This window comes from Papio anubis, chromosome 3 (genome assembly GCF_008728515.1).
Source record: "Papio anubis isolate 15944 chromosome 3, Panubis1.0, whole genome shotgun sequence".
Classification (NCBI taxonomy): Eukaryota; Metazoa; Chordata; class Mammalia; order Primates; family Cercopithecidae; genus Papio; species Papio anubis.
In genome coordinates, this window is record NC_044978.1 from 183,146,413 (window position 1) to 183,167,792 (window position 21,380).

A 21,380-nucleotide genomic window follows, 5' to 3' on the forward strand; every position below is an offset into this window, starting at 1 on the left:
TCTCACTGTCTGCTTTCTCTGCCCCAACTCAGGGATCCTCATCTTAGGGAAGGAAGGGGAAGGTGGGGCTCAGAGGTCACGGTCTGCTAGGAGGCTGCACGGTCTCTCTTCCCTGGACTAGTCAGGTTGGCTATTAAAATGGGCTGCGGGGAGGCTCTTGGGAGACAGCGCATGAGCGGTCCGCGAGCCCAGCCCAGCTCTGGCGGGAATTCTGGAGACTCCGAGCCAGGTCCTTGGTGTCCTGGCCTTCGGCTGTTCCTTCTTGGACTGGGAGGTGGAGCGGACGGGGTTTGGCCCAGGTTAGGAAACCTGGCGCCCTTGCGGCGCCCGGGACCCCAGGGGCTGCTTAGGCCAGAGCGAAACGAGGGGTCCCCCCGCGCCCACGCAGGACCCACGTCCATCCCTCCCGCTCAGACGGGAGGACGCGGTGTGCCGGGGTTGGCGGTGGTGTACTGGCTGCGCCGCCGCCCAGCCTAGTGCCCTCGCCTCCAGGGGCCGGCATGGCCCTGTCCTTCGGGGCGGGACCCTGCGCTCCCGTCCCCCTAGTGGTGGCCGGGGACCCCCGACGCCGAGCAGCGCCGTATCTGGGGAGGGCCGCCTGGTACGCAGGGAAGAGGCACTCAGGGCTGTGCGCGCCGGAGTGCAAACCGCCGAAAGTAGAGCCACAGAGCAGGGGAGACCGGCGAGGGACCGCGGCCGAGGGCGACAAGGGCGCCTCTCCATCCCCAGCGTCCCCTGACTTGCCCTTGGAGCCCCAAGCTCTCAGGAGCCGTTTTCTACTCGTGGGTGCAGGACTTAGTCCCAGAAAAGTTCCGGACACACCCGGTGTTGCCGCCGCCCGGAGACGAAAAGACAATACCCGCGCAAGCGCGGCCGACTCCCTCAGCTCCTGCGCCGCAACGCTGCAAACTGTGGCGTCCACGGTACGACGGGAACCAGGATACGGCGAGCCCCGGAAGCCCACTGCTCCGGTGCCGGTGCACGCCGGGAGCGGTAGTCCGCGCCTCAGGGTAGTCCGCCGCCCCGGTGCACGCCGGGATCGGTAGTCCGCGCCCCAGAGTGCAGGCCGTCCCGGTGCACGCCGGAACCGGTAGTCCGCGGTGGTGCGGTCCGCCCCTCACCTGGCCGGCGGCGGGCGCTGAGGGGCCCAATGGGAGCTGCGGCCTGGCCGCCCCGCCCTGCGCCTCTGGACGTCTGTGCTGGGACAAGGCCGCCGCCGGTGCCGGGTCCTTGAGCTGAGCGCCGCCAGTCCGAGGCCAGCCGCCGCCGTCAGCCGTCCGCACGGGCCGGGCCTGAGGCGCCGCCGGGACGGCATAGATACGCGGCAGCCGCGGAGAAGGAGAAGGAGGCAGCTCGGGAGGCCTGAGCGGCCGCCGCGCCCGGGCACATGGCGTCCATCTTACTGAGGAGCTGCCGCGGCCGGGCGCCTGCCCGCCTCCCTCCGCCGTCTCGGGTCACCGCCCCGCGGGGTAAGCGGCGGGCGCCCCAGGGCGGGGCCGGCTCCGGGCTGGTGGGTCGGGAGCGCGGACGACCCTCGGGTTCGGGCTGGTTGTCGCGTGATGCGGGGTCCCGGCGGTCCCGGCCTCCGGAGCCCCTGTGGGCCGGTGGGGCCCCGAATCTCGTCGCGGGCTGGACCGCCAGCGCCGGGCGGAGCCGCTGGGCCTCTGCCTGATGCTGTGACCTTAAGCGGCCGGGTCCCCGCGGGTCACTGCCTCCGAGACAGGCTTGGGAAAGTTCTGAAGGGCTGGGCAGCCCTGGCGCGTCCTGCGCGAGTAAGCTCCGTGGAACGTGTCGTCCACGCACGAGGTCGGCCGTGCCCTTAAGTCACGTTTGGGGTCCCGGAGACGAGACTGGATGGGCCGGGCAGACACCGGCGAGCAGGACCTGCTGGGCCGCGGGAGCCTTCCTGGTCCGTCACCCATGAGGTGATGCCAGCACCCACAGACCCCTGTGGTGTGATTAGGCCACGACCTGCACCCGGGGACACGCGGACTCCGGAGCCCTGAGGGTCCTCAGGGTGCGTGGCCTTAGCCACCCTAACCTAAGGTGCTGCCTGGAGTGAATGCTCTTCCAGGGTGTGCCCACTTCCTCCTTCTCTCTCATTAACCAACTTATCTGAGTTTATGTCCTTATTTGTAAAATTGGAATAAACATAAAACTTGCTAAGGGGGACTCAAAGTAATTAGTGCAGTGGTGCGATCATACTCATTGTACCTCCAACTCCTGGGCTCAAGCTGTCCTTCTGCCTCAGCCTCCCAAGTTGTTAATTGTGCCACACAACACCCAGCTAATTTTTTTTTTTTTTTTTTTGTAATTTTTTTGTAGAGACAGGTCTCGATATGTTGCCCAGCCTGGTCTTGAACTCCAAGGCTCAAGTGATCCTCCTGCTTTGGCCTCCCGAAGTGCTGGGATTACAGGAGCCACCATGCCCAGACACCCAGCTTCAATTCTTGTCTCTGTTCCCCACCCCCAGAGAGATAGATTGAAGTTGCCCTGAATGTATCCTCCCAATTCTTGTTTTTTTTTGTTTTTTTGTTTGTTTGTTTGTTTTGTTTTTGGAGACAGTGTCTCGATCTGTTGCTCAGACTAAAGTGCAGTGGTGTGATCTTGGCTTACAGCAACCCCCACCTCCTGGGTTCAAGTGATTCTCCTGCCTCAGCCTCCTGAGTTGCTGGAATTACAGGCACCCACCACCACGACTGGCTAATTTTTGTATTTTTAGTAGAGACGGTTTTCCCCGTGTTGGCCAGGCTGGTCTCGAACTCCTGACCTCAGGTGATCCACCCACCTCAGCCTCCCAAAGTGCTGGGATTACAGGCGTGAGCCACGTCACCTGGCCCCCAATTCTTGTAATTTTTAACAATAATGGCTGGTTAGCCACTAAAACTTTTGGAGTGGTGGGAGGATGTTGGGTGGTGAAACTGCACAGTCTGAAGGTGGAGCTCAGCATTTGGTCTTTCCAGTTGCTGTGTTAGATGTTAGAGCTCTCTCTGAACCTCTTGATGGTGATAAAAGTACTTTTGCCACTTCATGCTTATGTAGCAGGTTTTCGGTAAATAATAATAATTAACTTTTTATGTGTGATTCTGTCATTTCAGGAAAACAAATGTCTTTTTTTTTTTTTTTTTTGAGACGGAGTCTCGCTCTGTCGCCCAGGCTGGGGTGCAGTGGCCGGATCTCAGCTCACTGCAAGCTCTGCCTCCCGGGTTCCACCATTCTCCTGCCTCAGCCTCGAGTAGCTGGGACTGCAGGCGCCCGCCACCTACGCCCGGCTAGTTTTTGTAATTTTTTAGTAGAGGCGGGGTTTCACCATGTTAGCCAGGATGGTCTCGATCTCCTGACCTCGTGATCCGCTGGTCTTGGCCTCCCAAAGTGCTGGGATTACAGGCTTGAGCCACCGCGCCCGGCCAACAAATGTCTTCCATAGTTACTACTGCACTTTGTGACAGGGACACTGGCAGGTCTGCTGTAGGAACAGTAGGGATTTCAGAACCAGCACAACCCAGGGCTGGACTGTGGAGGAGGTCCCTGAACCCCTATGAGTGATACACCAAGTGGAGTGCTGCAGGCCCCTGCTACTAACATCTTAGATGAGTAGGGTTCGTTGTCACAGTTAATGAACTGACCTTGATCTGTTAGTGTTCACTAAAGTCCATAATGTATTCAGATTTTCTTTTTTTTTTTTTTTTTTTTGAGACGGAATCTTGCTCTGTCGCCCAGGCTGGAGTGCAGTGGCCGGATCTCAGCTCACTGCAAGCTCTGCCTCCCAGGTTTACGCCATTCTCCTGCCTCAGCCTCCCAGGTAGCTGGGACTACAGGCGCCCACCACCTCGCCTGGCTAGTTTTTTGTATTTTTTTGGTAGAGACGGGGTTTCACCGTGTTAGCCAGGATGGTCTCGATCTCCTGACCTGGTGATCCGCCCGTCTCAGCCTCCCAAAGTTCAGATTTTCTTTACTCTCCTATTCTTCACTCTAAGGTCTTTTTTCTGTCCCAGGACCCATCTGCACTACCCATCTTGATTACTTCTCAGGCTTTCCTTGTCTGCAGTGACCTTGACATCTTTGAGGAGTAGTGCTCAGGTGGAATGTAGGGTGCTTGCTGCTCTACTGGTATTTCTTGATGTTTCCTCATAATCAAGCTGGGAAAGATGGTTTTTCTGGAGGAAGACCACAGAGGTGAAGCATCCTCATCACATCATGTCTAGGCTCCATGCTATCCAAATGATTTGTCACTGTTGATGTTGACCTTGATTGGTAGGCTGAAGTGGTGTTTGTCAGGTTTTCACTGCCCAGTTACTCTTCTGCCTCTCCATATTGTCCTCTTTGGGGGGAAATCGCTTTATGAGTAGAAGCGGGGTTGACCCTAAGGGCTGTGTAGGAGAGGTGACCTCTGGCCTGAGCTGCCTGGGCACAACAGTGCCATTTGTTGAAACTGGGGAGGACTTGGGGAGGAGCACAAGGCAGGGGGTGAGTTGAGAGTTCTTGGAGGTGTGGACTGTGCGGTGCTCATCAGACCTGTGGGGGGTGTGTATTCAAGTCAGGGAAGAGATTGCCTGGGGAGGAGGTGGAGGTCAGGTAGGGAGGATCTCCCAGCAGTGGCAAGAGGATCATTGTCTCCTGGAAGCCAGGTGAAGAAAGGTGTGTTATGATAAGAAATATATTTGTTCTTTGACCCGATCCTGGCACCAGCACTGAGGGCTGAAAACCCTGGAAGTTTCCTGAATGATGGGAGTGTCTTTTTTCGTTCATTTGTATTTTGAGACAGGGTCTTGCTCTGTCACCCAGGCTGGAGTGCAGAAGCTTGATCATGGCTCACTGCAGCCTCTAAGCGATCCTCCTGCCAGCTGATTTTTTTTATTTTTTGTAGAGACAGGGTCTCTCTGTGTTGCCCAGGCTTAACTCCTGAGCTCAACAGCAATCCACCCACCTTGGCCTCCCAGAGTGCTAGGATTACAGGCGTGAGATTGGGAGTGTCTTCTATTATTCATTATCATAGCACCTGAGTTTATGCTAATGAGGTGACTCTAGGCAAGCCCTTAGATAGATTGAGGCGCTGGCCGTGATGTGATTAGAGGGTGGGAACTTCCTGCCCCTTCCAGGAAGGGAGAGGGTTTGGAGATTTAGTTCAGTCCCCATGGCCAGTAGGCCAATACTGTAATCAATCATGAAGCCTTGATGAGAACTTCCGGGTGAGGAGGCTGGTGAGGCTTCCCATTGGTGTTCACCCTGCTCCACAGGACAAAGGATCCTGTGCTCAGGACCTCTCTGGCCTTGGCGTCTTGGCCTCTCTATCTGGTTGTTCCTAGGCACCCTTTATAATAAACTGTGATAGTAAGTAGAGCCCGTTGCTGGCATCTGAGTCATTCTTGTGAATTATCAACACCAAGGCAGTCATGGGAACCCTCAAATTTGTAGTCAGCTGAAATGTGGGTAGCCTGGGCATATGGAGTGGGGGCAGTCTTGTGGGACTGAGCCCTTACCCTGTGGGCTAACTCCGGGTAGTGTCAGTATGGAATTAAATTGTTGGACTCCCAGTTGGAGAATTCGTTGATGTTAGAAAAAAGAACAGAAGGGCTCCCAGCAGGGCCTGGCCGCAGATGACATCTGTGCTCATGAGGGACATGGAGCAGTGATCCCCATCGCCCTGGATGGCCTTGACTGGGGGTTCCTTGGAGAGCTGGGGACAGAAGCCATCAGAACAGGTTTTGGGGAGAGCCTAGTAAGGAAGCCAGTAGGACAGCAAGTGTTAGAGAGAAGGTAGGATCACTGCGGGGGGCAGATCAGGGAGCTCTGGGGACCTGCCAGCCTTCCTGCTTGCTGGGCTGAGCCCTTGAGGTGCAGGAACTGGCCAGGGCAGAGGTGGAGGGGCCGAAGGTGCCATGGTGTGGGGAGGATAGTGGAGAATGTGCTGGGCCCCCTTCATGTGGAGAAAGATGAGGGACCAAAGCTGGTCTCAGCTGGAGTGAGAAGGGTCTTGGTGTGTTCACTTGCACTGTACTTTTAAATTTTAACTTAAAATGTAACTTGATGTGTATGAGAACATAGCTAACATTTTTCCCTTAACCCAGCTCCCAATTTACAGACCAGACTGTTACAAGCCCTAAATGTGGCACGTGCTAGGAATTCCCTTCCCCACAGAAGCATGAGGGTTGCCTCCTGTTAAATGAGGTGAAGTGACAAGTGGGTCCGCTGGGAGCAGGATCAGTGCCTGCCCTCCCCATCTTGTCCCTCCTCTCATGGTGGCTCTCGTGGCTGGCTGGAGTGAGCTCCCCCATCTTAAACCTGCACTTTCTGCTCCCTGGCTGAGGACTCATTGCAACCCCACTGCCTAGAGGTTCAAGGCCACTGGGCATCTCAAGGTGCCACCTGCTGGCTCCTGGCACCACCTAGCCTCTGCACAGCCTGGCCTGACACCTCCATGGGCTGGTGCCTCTGGCCCTGCTACTCCTATTCCTGTCTTGTTCCCAGCATGAAGTTTGACCACAGTGGGCTCTGAATGTCGGTAGTATGAATTAACTCCGACTTTATGCTTGTAGGAACTACAGCAAGTTAGGGAAAGCATCAAAAACATGTTGAAATCCTAGAAATGTGCTGGGCCGGGCGCGGTGGCTCAAGCCTGTAATCCCAGCACTTTGGGAGGCCGAGACGGGCGGATCACGAGGTCAGGAGATCGAGACCATCCTGGCTAACAAGGTGAAACCCCGTCTCTACTAAAAAATACAAAAAACTAGCCGGGCGAAGTGGCGGGCGCCTGTGGTCCCAGCTACTCGGGAGGCTGAGGCAGGAGAATGGCGTGAACCCGGGAGGCGGAGCTTGCAGTGAGCTGAGATCCGGCCACCGCACTCTAGCCTGTGGGACAGAGCCAGACTCAGTCTCAAAAAAAAAAAAAAAAAAAAAAAGAAATGTGCTGTACACTTATCACTGTTGTTTATACAAGAAATGGCTTACTCTTGGTGTTTGTGGTTCTAGTAATTCTTTTTTTTTTTTTTTTTTGAGTGCAATGGCGTGATCTCAGCTCACTGCAACCTCTGCCTCCCGGGTTCGGGTGATTATCCTGCCTCAGCCTCCCGAGTAGCTGGCATTACATGCACCTGCCATCATGCCTGGCTAATTTTTTTTTTTTTTTTTGTGGAGATGGAGTTTCACCATGTGGGCCAGGCTGGTCTTGAACTCCCGACCTCAGGTGATCCACCCGCCTCGGCCTCCCAAAGCGCTGGGATTACAGGCATGAGCCACTGCGCCCGGCCTGTGGTTGTAGTAATTCTTACAGCTCTTGCCCCTTGGGGTCATTGCTTGCTCTGTAGGGCTGTCTGCATAGAGATCATGTTTCTCCCAGAGCCAGCTGAAGTGAGTGGGGATGGTGCCAACTGGTAGGAGTGCTCCCTCGCTAGGGCTGGCCTGCTTGGCTTCCCTCTTGGGGTGTCTGGAGCCAGGGTCTACTTGAGGCTCCCAGTCTTTCTTTAGGACTACTTTGAGATACTGTTTTCCTAACTGGGGCAGACCCTTCACTTAGCAATGTTCTGAAACCTTCCAACACTCAGAACTGGGTTCCAGAAACTTACACACACAGATTTCTACAAAAGAGATCTGTACTCTTTCAGACCTTTTTTTTTCTTTTTGAGACGGAGTTTCACTCTTGTTACCCAGGCTGGAGTGCAGTGGTACAATCCAGCCCACTGCAACCTTTGCCTCCCGGGTTCAAGCGATTCTCCTGACTCAGCCTCCCAAGTAGCTGGGATTACAAGCATGCGCCACCATGCCCGGCTAATTTTGTATTTTTAGTAGGGACGAGGTTTCACCGTAGGTCAAGCTGGTCTTGAACTCCTGGCCTCAGGTGATCCACCCGCCTTTGCCTCCCAAAGTGCTGGGATTATAGGCGTGAGCCACGGCACCCCGCCTTCTTTCAGACTTAGAAGATATCAGGCTGGGCGTGGTGGCTCATGCCTGTAATCCCAACACTTTGGGAGACCAATGCAGGAGGGTCGCTTGATGCCAAAAGTTGGAGACCAGCCTAGGCAAATAGGCAACAAAATGAAACCCCGTCTTTACAAAAATTAGCCGGGCATGGTGGTGCATGCCTGTAGTCCCAGCTCTTGGGAGGCTGAGGCAAAAGGATCCCTTGAGCCCAGGAGTTCAAGGCAGCAGTGAGCTGTGATTGTACCACTGCATTCCAGCCTGGGCAAAGTCAAATAAATAAATAAAAATGAACAAAAGGCTGGGCACGGTGGCTCATGCCTGCAATCCCAGCACTTTGGGAGGCCAAGGCAGGCAGATCACCTGAGGTCAGCAGTTTGAGACCAGCTTGGCCAAAGTGGTAAAACCCCATCTCTACTAAAAAAAACAAAAAACAAAAAAAAAACACACACACAGAAATTAGCTGGGCATGGTGGTGGGCACCTGTAATTCCAGCTACTCAGGAGGCTGAGGCAGGAGAATCGATTAAACCCAAGAGGCGGAGATTGCAGTAAGCCAAGATCACGCCATTGGCACTCTAGCCTGGACGCAGGAGCGAAACTCCAAAAACCAACAACAAAAAAAGGTATCAGTATAAATCCCTGATTTACTACTTATTTATTTTCCCCTGTTCCTGTTATAGGTAGTCCGGGGGATCCTGCTCATCTCAGCTGTGCCAACACCCTGGGGTTGAGGAGCTGCCTGTGAGTAAATCAGTATCACTCTGCACCTGTCTATTTAAAAACAGGGTTTGAAAATGGTGGAGAGTCACCAGTGACTCTTGACTTTTGAGGGAAACAGTGTATCCTACTTTCCTGTTCTTTGTTTCTTTTAAACCTTTGTCTTTCCATTTTGAAAATGATTGTCACATGCCTCAGTTAATCTTTAGGAAGTATAGAAGCATTCCTAACCTCAGTGCCCAGTTGCACTTGGAGGGCTGGGGACAGAAGCCTTCCTGTCCCCTAATAGGAATTAAATGGAATTTAATTTTTGGACTCCCAGTTGGAGTGGGCACTGGCCACTGCACCTTCAGAGTGTCCAGTGTCAGTATTTTGGTGTACAGCAAGTCTCATTTAATGTCTGTTGGTTCTTTGAAACTGCAACTTTTTTTTTTTTGAGACAGTCTTGCTCTGTCACCCAGGCTGGAGTGCAGTGGCACATGCTTACTGACTGCAACCTCTGCCTCCCAGGTTCAAGTGATTCTCCTGCCTCAGTCTCCCAAGTAGCTGTGATTACAGGCATGCTCCACTGCACCTGGCTAATTTTTGTATTTTTCTTAGAGACAGGGTTTCACCATGTTGGCCAGGCTGGTGTTGAACTCCTGACCTCCCGTGATCCGCCCGCCTTAGCCTCCCAAAGTGCTGAGATTATAGCTGTGAGCCACCATGCCCGGCAGAAACTGCAACTTTAAGGTCCACAAATAGCGTAATTTTATTATAACTTTGGATGAGAAAAAAATTTGGTTTTCTTATGTCTTTTTGCTTGCGGTTGCATTTTCTTTTTTTTTTTTTTTTTGAGACAGTCTCGCTCTGTCGCCAGGCTGGAGTGCAGTGGCGTGATCTCAGCTCACTGCAACCTCTGCCTCCTGGGTTCAAGTGATTCTCCTGCCTTAGCCTCTCTAGTAGCCGGGATTAGAGGCACCGCCACCACACCCAGCTAATTTTTGCATTTTTAGTACGAAAATACAGAATTTTCACCACATCGGCCAGGCTCTTCTTGAACTCCTGACCTCAGGTGATCCAACTACCTCAACCTCCCAAAGTGCTGGGATTACACGCATGAGCCACCACACCTAGCTGCTCCCGTTACTTTCTTTAGTGAGTTCTCCAGCAGGTGTTCCTCCCTGGGGACCAGTTCCCCCAAACCTCGTCTCTCTGGACTTTCCTTTGAGTGTTTGTCCTTCTAGATGAGCTGAACCATTTCACTTCTAAAGCAGTCTTTTTAGGATCGTAACTGAAGTGTCATTAAACCCATCAAAGCAGTTGGGAAGGAATATTACTTTTTTTTTTTTTTTTTTTTTGAGACAGGGTCTCATTCTGTTCATTGCCCAGGCTAGAGTGCAGTGGTGCAATCATGGCTCACTGCAGCTTTGATCTCCCAGGCTCAAGCCATTCTCCCACCTTAGCCTCCTGAGTAGCTGGGACTTCAGGCATGTACCACCACGCCTTGCTAAATTTTTTTCTTCTCGGTATTTTTTGTAGACAGGATCTCACTATGTTGTCCAGGCTGGTCTCAAACTCCTGGACTTAAGCAATCCTCCTGACTTTGGCCTCCCAAGGTGCTGGGATTACAGGCATGAGCCACTGCACCCGGCCTATTTTCTTTGTATAGGTCACATGCATTGCATTTTAGATAATTTCCAGATGTTTATTATTTTCTATTTCTTTTCATTGTCTTTTCTAAGTGATTATTGCTGTCCCGTAAGTTGCTAAGTTGTACAATTTTCTTGTATCTGACCCCTTTCCTGTTATTTGTTCAGCTCTTGTAGCAGCCCAGGTTTAGTTTATGGCTGTGATCTTAGTACACAGTAATCATCTGCCTTTTCTTTCCCAGGGCTTCTGCTTCTGGGGTGGTTTCAGTTCTTAGCTCAGTAGCCAGATCTGTGTCAGAGCAGCTGTAGTCAGTCATGCAGTATCACAATAGCAGAAAATACAGAATCTAGTGTTTGTGACATATGGTGTTAGCTTTTGGGTTTAAGTAATCTTTGTTCTGTCTCTTACTCTTTTTATTAGGAATGGATGTTGAATTTGTCCAGCAACTTTTTAGCATTTAAATTTCATACTAAAACAAAAGCTGGCCGGGCACGGTGGCTCACACCTGTAATCCCAACACTTTCGGAGACTGAGGTGGGCAGATCACGAGGTCAGAGTTCAAGACCAGCCTGGCCAACATGGTGAAACCCCATCTCTAATAAAAATTTAAAAATCAGCTGGGCATGGTGGAATGTTCCTGTAATCCCAGCTACTTGGGAGGCTGAGGCAGGAGAACTGCTTGAACTGGGACCCGGGAGGCGGAGCTTGCAGTGAGCCGAGATGGCACCACTGCACTCCAGCCTGGGCTACAGAGCGAGACTCGCCTCAACAACAACAACAAAACATAAAAGCTGTACTTTAGTCATGTAACTTTTTTTAAAGTTCCCAGTTTTGAACGTCTACTTGAAAATTTAAACAATGAGGACTGTACAGCTGTTTTGATGGACTTGTTTACTTATCAAGAATTATGGATGAGGCCAGGCACAGTAGCTCATGTCTCTAATCCCAGCACTTTGGTAAGTTGAGGTGGGCAGATCGCTTGAGGCCAGAAGTTCAAGACCAGCCTGGCCAACATGGTGAAACCCCGTCTCTACTAAAAATATAAAAATAACTGGGTGTGATGCTGCACGCCTGTAATCCCAGGTACTTGGGAGGCTGAGGCAGGAGAACCACTTGAACCCAAGAGGTGGAGGTTGCAGTGAGCCAGGGTCACACCACTGCACTCCAGGCTGGGCAACTGAGGGAGAGTCTGTCTCAAAAATATATGTATAATAATTATGGATGAGGCCAGGTGCAGTGGCTCATGCCTGTAATCTCAGCACTTTGGGAGGCTGAGGCAGGCAGATCACTTGAGGTTAGGAGTTTGAGACCAGTCTGGCCAACATGGTGAAACTTCATCTCTACTAAAAATACAAAAATTAGCTGGGTGTAGTGGCACATGCCTGTAATCCCAGCTACTCGGTGGCTGAGGCAGGAAAACTTTGTGAACCTGGAAGGTAGAGCTTGCAGTGAGCCCAGATTGTGCCACTATACTCCAGCCTGGGTGACAGAACAAAACTGTGTCTCAAAAAAAAAAAAAAGAATTGTGGATGGTGGTAATGTTTCAGCAGCCAAAAACTTTCACTTTTTATTTTGGTCACACAGTATAAACACCTGGAGTCACCAGACAAGTAGCTATAAATCGTAACCATTTACATTAGTTTTTTTAAACAGTTATTTTACAGATGCAGGTAATCCTCAGTTGAAATGGCCCAGATCTCTGAGGGTGAGTAGGTGGATCATTTTTTTTGGGCGGCGGGGGACGGAGTCTCACTCTATCGCCTAGGCTGGGGTGTAATGGCACAGTCTTGGCTCACTGCAACCTCCACCTCCCAGGTTCAAGTGATTCTCCTGCCTCGGCCTCCCAAGTAGCTGAGATGATAGGCATGCACTACCACGCCCGGCTAATTTTTGTATTTTTAGTAGAGACAGGGTTTCACCATATTGGCGAGGCTGGTCTCAAACTCCTGACCTTGTGATCCGCCCGCCACAGCCTCCCAAAGTGCTAGGATTACAGGCGTGAGCCACCACGCCTGGCCTTTTTTTTTTTTTTTCTCTGTAGAGACAAGGTCTCACTATGTTGCCCAGGCTAGGGTCGAACTCCTGGAATTGAGCAGCCCTCCTTCCTTGGCCTCGTGTAGTGCTGGGATTACAGGTGTGAGCCATGGTGCTCAGCTGATAGAGCTTTTTTTTTTTTTTTTTAAGACAATCTCACTCTGTTACCTAGGCTGGAGTGTGGTGGCACGGTCTTGGCTCACTGTAGCCTCTGCCTCCCTGCTGCCTCCACCTCCCAGCTTCAAGCAGTTCTCATGCCTCAGCCCTCCAAGTAACTGGGATTACATGTGTGTGCCACCACACCCTGCTAATTTTTGTAGTTTTAGTAGAGACAAGGTTTCACTATGTTGGCCAGGCTGGTCTTAAATTCCTGGCCTCAGGCCGGGCGCGGTGGCTCAAGCCTGTAATCCCAGCACTTTGGGAGGCCAAGACAGGCGGATCACGAGGTCAGGAGATCGAGACCATCCTGGCTAACACGGTGAAACCCCGTCTCTACTAAGAAATACAAAAAACTAGCCGGGCGAGGTGGCGGGCGCCTGTAGTCCCAGCTACACGGGAGGCTGAGGCCGGAGAATGGCGTGAACCCGGGAGGCGGAGCTTGCAGTGAGCTGAGATCCGGCCACTGCACTCCAGCCTGGGCGGCAGAGCAAGACTCCGTCTCAAAAAAAAAAAAAAAAAATTCCTGGCCTCAAGTGATCCACCCACGTTGGCCTCCCAAAGCACTGGGATTACAGATGTGAACCACTGCGCCCTGCCGGAGTATTTTTGATCCAAGAGAACATCATGGACATTATGTATCAGCTTCCAGCGTTCTTTCCCATAGAAACAAAGGCAGAGAAGCAGCGCCCAGACTTTGGCTAAGCAGACTGTCAGACAGCAGTTGTGAGACCCAGCAAACCTGAATCTCATTCAGTGGGGAGACCTCAGCTGATGTGAGGCTATTTTTGTTTCTAAATCTGTACTTAGTGTGAATGCTGATGGGATTTGCTGGGGGATGTTACTGTGGTGAGGACCAGGCCCCTGTGGGTGTGTCCAACTCTGGATGGCTCCCTGCCTTCACTGAGTCCGCCTTGTGCTTCTCTGCCTGGTCTGTTTTTTTGAGTCTTCGTCTTTGCCTGTCAATACCCCGTGACTGCTGGCATCATGCCTTCTTGTGGAAGCCACCATCTTCCTTGCTAACTGAGGGTTGGGAAGTTGTGTAATTCAGCTTGATGTAGGGAGGAGGTATGTTCCCATGCACGGACACTGTCGTCACCCACACTGGGAGGTGAGCCCACCTCACAGAAGGAACACAGCCTGGCCAGGGGGCAGTCTGAGGCTGCGTGGGCTCTGCTGCATTCTGTGTGGCTCGGCCCTTGGCATGCCTTGACTCTGGACTGTGTGGATTCAGGGGCCTCTTCCTGGCTCAGAGGTGACTCCAGAGCTGGGGAGAACCTAGAGACATGGTGGGTGGGGCTGGGCCACCCTGGAGAGAGCCTGGAGCTGCCCTCACAGGGACTGGGGAGGTGACCAAGGGGGGGTGCCTGTCCCCCTTTCTGCCCCTCCCAGGCCTCACTGGTGTCCACCAGGCACCTTCCATGTGTCTGTTTCCCATATTCTTGAGAACCTTTCCATGAGGTCAGTGTTGGGTTTGCTTGTCTGTAATTGAGGGAAGACTCTGAGCCTGGGAGAGTTCTTGTGGGAGATCCCAGACCATTACTGGTGCAGAGAGGAGCCCCCGCTGCCTGGGCTTCTGATCCTGATGTGTGCTCACTCTAAGCTGCCCTGGGCTGACAGTGCCCTGCACCAGTTGCACTGCCCTCTCCGGGCTACAAGCCGAGGCAGGCCTGTGTCTGCAGGCCCCCAGTATCCCCATCTGAGAGACAAGCAGCGGGTCCAGAGAGTCCCCGCCTGGCTTCCAGCTCTGATCGGTGGCTTCTCCAAGGCTGTGAGGCGGTGGTAATCACAGGAGCCACATCGTTGGTGGGTGTTCCCATGTCTCAGTTACTGTCCTGGTACTTAGTATCTATTAACACACGAATTCACGAGAAATGCTCCCAAAGCACAGAGAGGTTAAATTACTCAGTCAAGGTCACACAGCAGTAAGTAGTGGAGCTGGAATTTGAGCTCCAACAGTCTGCTCCGGAACTCCGGCTTTGCCGCTGGTGTCAGGCCAGGCACAGAGAACTGATGGAAGCAGGAGGAGCTGATGTGAAGTTATGCGACACACATGGCCTTTTAGGTGAGCTCGGGCCACCCAGGGGGGATTTGTGCCCAATTGCAGGGGAGTTTCTAGTGTGTCAGGCAAGACACGCAGGAGATCGTGAGCCTGAAAGGGCCTCGCACAGGTCAGCTGTTTGAATTTTAGACTGTAAATGGTGTTGTGGCACCACGCTGCGGTCAAATGATAGTCTCTGTGTTGCACACAAACCGTAGGCTCTGGGCCAGGCACAGTCCATGCTGCAGATGCTCGGGCTGCAGTGGCCTCCTCAAGGCCTTTCTGTGATGGATACGGCACAGGCGGCTGCTGGGGCCGATGCAGCTTGGACCGAGATGGGTCTGGGTTAGTGCCAGCCTCCCGCTGCCGCCTGTGAGGCCTCGAGCCTGCTCTCTGGCCCTCGAAGACCCACATTCCGGTTGGGAGAAAGCAAGTGTGGTGCACACAGTGTGCACCTGGTCTCTAAGATGGCCAGATGTCAGCAGGGCACCCGCTAGGAGGCAGCACTGTGGATGAGAGGCCAGAGCGGTGCAGTGGTCAGGGAGGTCTGAGTGAAGCAAGGGCGTGAGCTAGGGATGTCCAGGCAAGGGGGCAGGTGTGAGGCTCTGATCTCAGAGCCTGCTGGTGCCAGAGTGGACAGGTGCGTAGAGGAGGAGGAGATGGGCTTTGGGCCTTATTCTTTGGATTTTACTGTTTTGCTCCGGTGCCTGCAGGCAGCTAGTGTAGAGATCTGAGGTCAGCGAGCGCCCTTACTGATCTGCAAGTCTTGCTCAAGAGCCACGGGTCTTTCCAGAAAGTCACTTGTTGGAGGAGAGGACCTCCAAAGTCAACAAAGTCTCTACTCTGCCCTCCATTCCCCCACAAAGTGCCAAAGCGATGCACCCTACCTCCCCAAGTCTCTGGGAGTGGGCCTGGGAGACCCACCCAGGGATCCATCCTTTGCTGATTGTGTTTGTGTCTGACCTGCCCGCCCTTCTGTGGGGATCAGCAAGCCCATGCTGCTGTCCGACGAGGTGTGGGGCTGAGGGGGCTGCACGCTGTCCTGGCCTCCCTTCCGAAGGGCTCCCCAGGGGCAGTGCAAACATCAGGAAGTAGGTGGGACTGTGTGTGGTTGTGACATGGCATGGCACGGGGCATGTGGGTTTTGCTGCTGTTGGTGTTTGGTGCTGAGCTGTCAAAGGCTAGTGCTGGCTCTTAATACTGTTTTCTACTCTTCCCTTTTCAAGGAATGTTCCATTTGGCTGCTGCACTTCCATCCACCCTGTGTACCCATCCTTCAGAGGTGATCACCTCGGCTGTTGGACTCTGAGACCCGAGTGCCTTCGCACGGTGTTGGGAGCACCATGGACCTCTACTTCTGTGGGTTTTGTGGTCGTGGGACCTCGGTGCCTTCCTGTGCGCGGCTGGCACTCTTCACGCCCTGTTGGCGATGACTCGGTAGTAGAAAAGTCCCTCAAGTCCTTGAAGGACAAAAACAAGAAGCTGGAGGAAGGTGGCCCAGTGTACAGCCCCCCCGCAGAGGTGGTGGTGAAGAAGTCCCTGGGGCAGAGGGTGCTGGACGAGCTGAAGCACTACTACCATGGCTTCCGCCTGCTATGGATCGACACCAAGATCGCAGCACGCATGCTCTGGCGCATCCTCAACGGCCACACCCTGACCCGCCGGGAGCGCAGGCAGGTAATGGGGACATGTCCAGTCCTTTCTTTTTTTTCTTGCTGTATCACCCAGGCTGGAGTGCAGTAGCGCAATTTCCGGGGCATAGGCAATCCTCCCGCCTCACCCTGCCGAGTATCTGGGACCACGGGCTTGTGCTACCACACCTGGCTAATTGTTTTTTATAGATCCAGGGTCTCACTTTGTTGCCCAGGCTGGTCTCAAACTCCTGGGCTTAAACAATCCTCCCACCTCAGCCTCCTAGAGTGTCGGGATTACAGGTGTGAGCCACCGTGCTGGGCCGTGCCCAAATTCTTTTCACTCTATAGATTGCTTGAAAGTTATTTTTAGGGCTTGCTTTCTGTTTGGTAGAGAAAAAAACCTATTGCCTAGGAAAAACTCGGTTTACCCGTGTATTTCATCTCCCCTCCACTGCAACAGTTATCCACATAGAAGACCACACAGCAGACACCAGCTGGGTGTCCTCTGACTCCGTTCTGACAACATCTACCTGGAGATAACATCAGATCCCACAGGGTGAGGACTCTGTCCCCAGGATGCCACCCACCAGTCTCAAGTCCAGGCCTCTCGGAACTTCTGACAGACTGACTTCAAGTTAGGTTCCCACCAACCCCTCTTCATTTTTATTTTTATTTTTTGAGACAGAGTCTCACTCTGTCGCCCAGGCCTGAGTGTGGTGGCACAGTCTTGGCTCACTGCAACCTCTGCCTCCTGGGTTCAAGTGATTCTCCTGCCTCAGCCACCTGAGTAGCTGGAATTTCAGGCATATACCATCACACCTGGCTAATGTTTGTATTTTTAGTAGAGAGGGGTTTCACCATGTTGGCCAGGCTGCCCTCAAGCTCCTGGCCTCAAGTGATCCACCTGCCTTGGCCTCGCAAAGTGCTGGGATTATAGGCATGGGCCACTATGCCTGGCCCCCTCTTTGTTTTTAAATTGTTTTAATTTTTTATTTTTGTGGGTACATAGTAGGTACATGTATTTATGGGCTACATGAGGTGTGATGGCACCCCCACCCCCACTTTGGGTTCGATTAATTTGCTGGAGTGGCTCACAGAACTTAGGGAAACACTTATCAGTTTAGTATAAAGGATAGTGCAAAGGATACAGGTGAAGAGACCATCAGGCAAGGAATGTACAGGGAAGGGGCATGGAGCTTCCATGCTTCTCGGGTCGCAACTCCCGGTGAACCTCTACCGTGTTCAGCTTTCTGGAAGCTCCTTGAACCCAGTCCTCTTGGGCATTCCTTCCCTCAGGGCATAGGGCGGAACCCTCTTTAGGGAGGGTCTTAAAACCCATAGTCAAGAAGTTGGGAAGATTAGTGACCTGCCTGAGGGCAGGTGAAAGGAGGGTAGGGAGGTCAGAGGCCTGCCCCCGAGGCCCGACACACCTAACATTATCACAAAAGACTGTAACAAGGGCAGTTGAGCCAGGAACTAATACCTGTCATAACACCACACCTATGCAAAGGCGCACCTAGCCACTGAATTGAATTGCAACACCGTCTGCTCATGTTTCGACTCTTTCCCACCAGCAGTTTTCAGCACACACCTCCACCCACTCTCGATGCCTTGACCCTCTCGATGCCATTCCCCTTCCCCGCTGCTATTTCCAGGGAGGGGTCTGCGTCGGCACTGTTGCACTTCTGGTGCAGGTGCAGGCCCTGTCTGTCTTATTGCTTCCAGGTTTGTCTGGAGGGCTGTGTGTGTCTGTCTGGGTGAGTTTGTTTTTATTGTTGGGATCTGTGCTCCTGACCCCAAGGTTCCACATCTGCCATCTGTCGTAGAACCTGCTTGCTCACCAGTGGCCAGGCTCTTGGGGCTCCTGGTTTGGCCTCTGGTGCACCAGCTCCTGCTGTCCTTCACGGTTCTAAAAAGATTCTCCATTTTCTGTCTTTGTCTCGGGGCTGCAATCTAGATGGCTTCTTTCTATTTTACTCATTTTCTTTTCAGCTGAAGTAATCTTATTTAATGCAACCACTGAGGTTTTATTTTCAGTGGCTATGTTTTTTTTGTTTTTTTGTTTTTTTTTTTTTGAGACGGAGTCTCGCGCTGTCGCCCAGGCTGGAGTGCAGTGGCCGGATCTCAGCTCACTGCAAGCTCCGCCTCCCGGGTTCACGCCATTCTCCAGCCTCAGCCTCCCGAGTAGCTGGGACTACAGGCACTGCCACCTCGCCCGGCTATTTTTTGTATTTCTTAGTAGAGACGGGGTTTCACCGTGTTAGCCAGGATGGTCTCGATCTCCTGACCTCCTGATCCGCCCATCTCGGCCTCCCAAAGTGCTGGGATTACAGGCTTGAGCCACCGCGCCCGGCCCAGTGGCTATGTTTTTAAGTCCAAAAGCTCGATTAGTTTATTTTTAGTTAGTTTTTTTAAGTTAAAAGAGATGGAATCTCACTTCAGAGGGGTACACCTTGGATGATGTAGGTGGTGAGCTAGTTTTCTTCAGCACAGATATTGTTTGCTTCTGTGAGAGCCATGGGACACCATGGGCTGCAGAGAGTGCAGCCCTGTGTGAGAATCAAGTCCACTCTCCCAGGGGCAGCCTCATCTCCTGTCCGCTCCACCCTTTCCTCCCAAGAACACCTCATGGTTTCTAGCTCTTCGGGTTTATCTCACGTTTGTGTGACTCTAGTATTTATTTACTTATTTTTATTTTTGAGATAGGGTCTCGCTCCCCTACCCAGGCTGGAGTGCAATTGCACCCTCAAAGCTAACCAAAGCCTCAGCCCTCCCAAGCATAAGGGATCCTCCCACCTCAGCCTCCCATGTAGCTGGGACCACAGATACTGCTGCCATACCAGGCTAATTTTTAAATTTTTTGTAGAGACTGGATCTCACTGTGTTGCCAAGGCTGGTCTCAAACTCCTGACCTCAAGCAGTCCTGCTGCCTCGGCCTCCCAAAGTGCTGGGATCACAGGCATGAGCCACTGCACCCGGCACCAGCCTTCCTTTTTAAAGATAATCCTGGCCAGGCGCCTTGGCTCACGCCTGTAATCCCAGCATTTTGGGAGGCCGAGGCGGGCCGATCAGGAGATCAAGAGATCGACACCATCCTGGCCAACATGGTGAAACCCTGTCTCTACTAAAAGTACAAAAATTAGCTGGGTGTGGTGGCGGGCACCTGTAATCCCAGCTACTCAGAAGGCTGAGGCAGGAGAATCACTTGAACCCGGGAGGCAGAGGTTGCAGTGAGCTGAGATCACGCCACCACACTCCATCCTGGAGACAGAGCGAGACTCCGTCTCCAAAAAATAAAAATAAAAAAAATAAAGATAATCCTGTGCACTTAAATGTGCTCTAAGAGGATGGGATTTGTAGTTCCGCTTTTGTGTTTAAAACATTTAAGAAGTTATTTTCTTGTTTGGGTGCAGTGGCTCACGCCTGTAACCCAGCACTTTGGGAGGCCAGCGCTGCAGATCACCTGAGGTCAGGAGCTGAGACCAGCTCTGGGCCAACATGGCGAACCCCTGTCTCTCTCAAAATATAAAAGTTAAGAAGGTGTTTGCATGTCTGCAATCCCAGCCACTGGGGAGGCTGAGGCAGGAGAATCAGCCTCAACCTAGGAGGTTTTATAGGTACACACAGGCACACTGAGAGATCACCATTTATTTATATCAATGGATGATAGGGACAGAGACACACTCAAAAATGTGAGATTTGAAAAAGAATTATAATTCAGATATTATTAGAATGGATGGATGGAATAACTGAGAATGGGAGAATACACTTCAGATGATGACAGGGAGGGCAAAAATTAATTTGATGGAAAAATGAGTTTAAAAATTAGTTGGCAGAGTGCCAGAAGTTCTTCAGTTGGTTAGGAGGCAGGGAGGAATGGCTTAGAATTCCCTGGCAGTGAGCTAGTAGTGAGATCCGTGCCACCCAAAGAGACTCAGCCTGGCGAGTTGTTGTTTGGTGACTCAGTCTCAAAAAGAAAAAGCTGTAAACCTGGGATTTTGTGCAGTGATTTATTTCTACAATGCATAAACTTTAACAAAAATCATCAAATTTTTATTTTTGTTTGTTTGTTTGTTTGTTTGTTTGAGACGAGTCCCGGGCCTCTGTCGCCAGCTGGGAGTGCAGTGGCTGATCTCAGCTCACTGGTAGCCCTCCGGCCTCCCAGGCTCTCGCTTTATTCTCCTGCCTCAGCCTCTGAGTGGCTGGGATTCACAGGCTGCCGCTTACCTCGCCCGGGCTAGTTTTTGTATTTTTAGTAGAGATAGGGTTTCACCACGCGAGCCGATGGTCTCGGCCTCCCTGACCTCGCGGATCCCAGCCTGCCTCCTGCCTCCCAAAGTGCTGGGATTACAGGCTTGAGCCACTGCTGCCTCCGCCAAATTTATTTAAAATAGGCGAATGTTATGGTATATTAATTACACCTCAGTAGAACTGCTAAAAAAATTAATGAGGCATATCAAAAAACACGTACCAGCTTTAAGGATATGTCCTGCCCAAATACGGCACCGTTTGGGAATAAAGACAGTCATAAATTGTAATCAGTGAAAAAAATATAGGAGTCCATGGGTCCAGTGCAATAATAAATAGACAAATGAATGTACAGGAAGGCAGGGTTCTCCCCTCCTACAGATGACAGATAGGAGAGTTAGGGAGCTTCTGTTTTGTGTCCATGAGAGTGGAGGCTGGCTCCATGAATGCAGGGTCGGGAGAGAGAGGCTGGGGAGGAGGAAGAGGACATTGCTGCTCTCAGGGCGTCTCCCTGGGATTGCTCACTTGTTGCCAGTGGAAACGTAGGAACTACACGGAACACCTTGGCCAAAGGACCCATGCGAGCAGCACCGAGGAGGGGCAGCATCACCCACGCTGTTTTCCAGCAGTTGTTCAGGCTTCACGGGGATTTCTGATTGTTTCAAATTGGGTGTTTCTTTAATGGCATCAAGCACTAGTTTGTTTATGTCAATGAAATACTTGGGTTTTTTCCTAATGACTGCTTTGTAGTATAGTCTGAGGAAACACGAGAGAAGCCCTCCTTCTAGAGCACCCTCCAGGAGAAGGTATGGGTCAGCCCATCCTGGTGACCCCTCACCACTCTAGTCATGCCCAGTCCTCAGCCTGCAGCCCTCACTTGCTGGCCCTGAGCCCGGATTGCTGGCCAGTGTCCTTGGAGGACCAAATCGCCGGGAGCACCCAGTGGCCCTTGGTGTCAGCACTATACCCTCCTTTTCTGGAGGCTGCTGGTACTTGCTTTGG

General features: G+C 52.3%; 1 protein-coding gene across 2 annotated transcripts in view; it reads left to right on the top strand.

Annotated features, from left to right (window-relative positions):
- Nucleotides 1-1,088: 1,088 nt before the first annotated feature.
- Nucleotides 1,089-21,380, top strand: part of LETM1 (leucine zipper and EF-hand containing transmembrane protein 1) — a 41,343-nt gene continuing 21,051 nt past the window's right edge. For both annotated transcript variants that reach the window (XM_003890900.4, XM_009201765.3), the window contains exons 1-3: nucleotides 1,089-1,469; nucleotides 8,597-8,657; nucleotides 15,723-16,173. In XM_003890900.4, coding sequence (XP_003890949.2) covers nucleotides 1,388-1,469; nucleotides 8,597-8,657; nucleotides 15,723-16,173 — 594 coding nt within the window. In that variant the 5' untranslated portion in view covers nucleotides 1,089-1,387. The remainder of the gene's footprint in view (nucleotides 1,470-8,596; nucleotides 8,658-15,722; nucleotides 16,174-21,380) is intronic.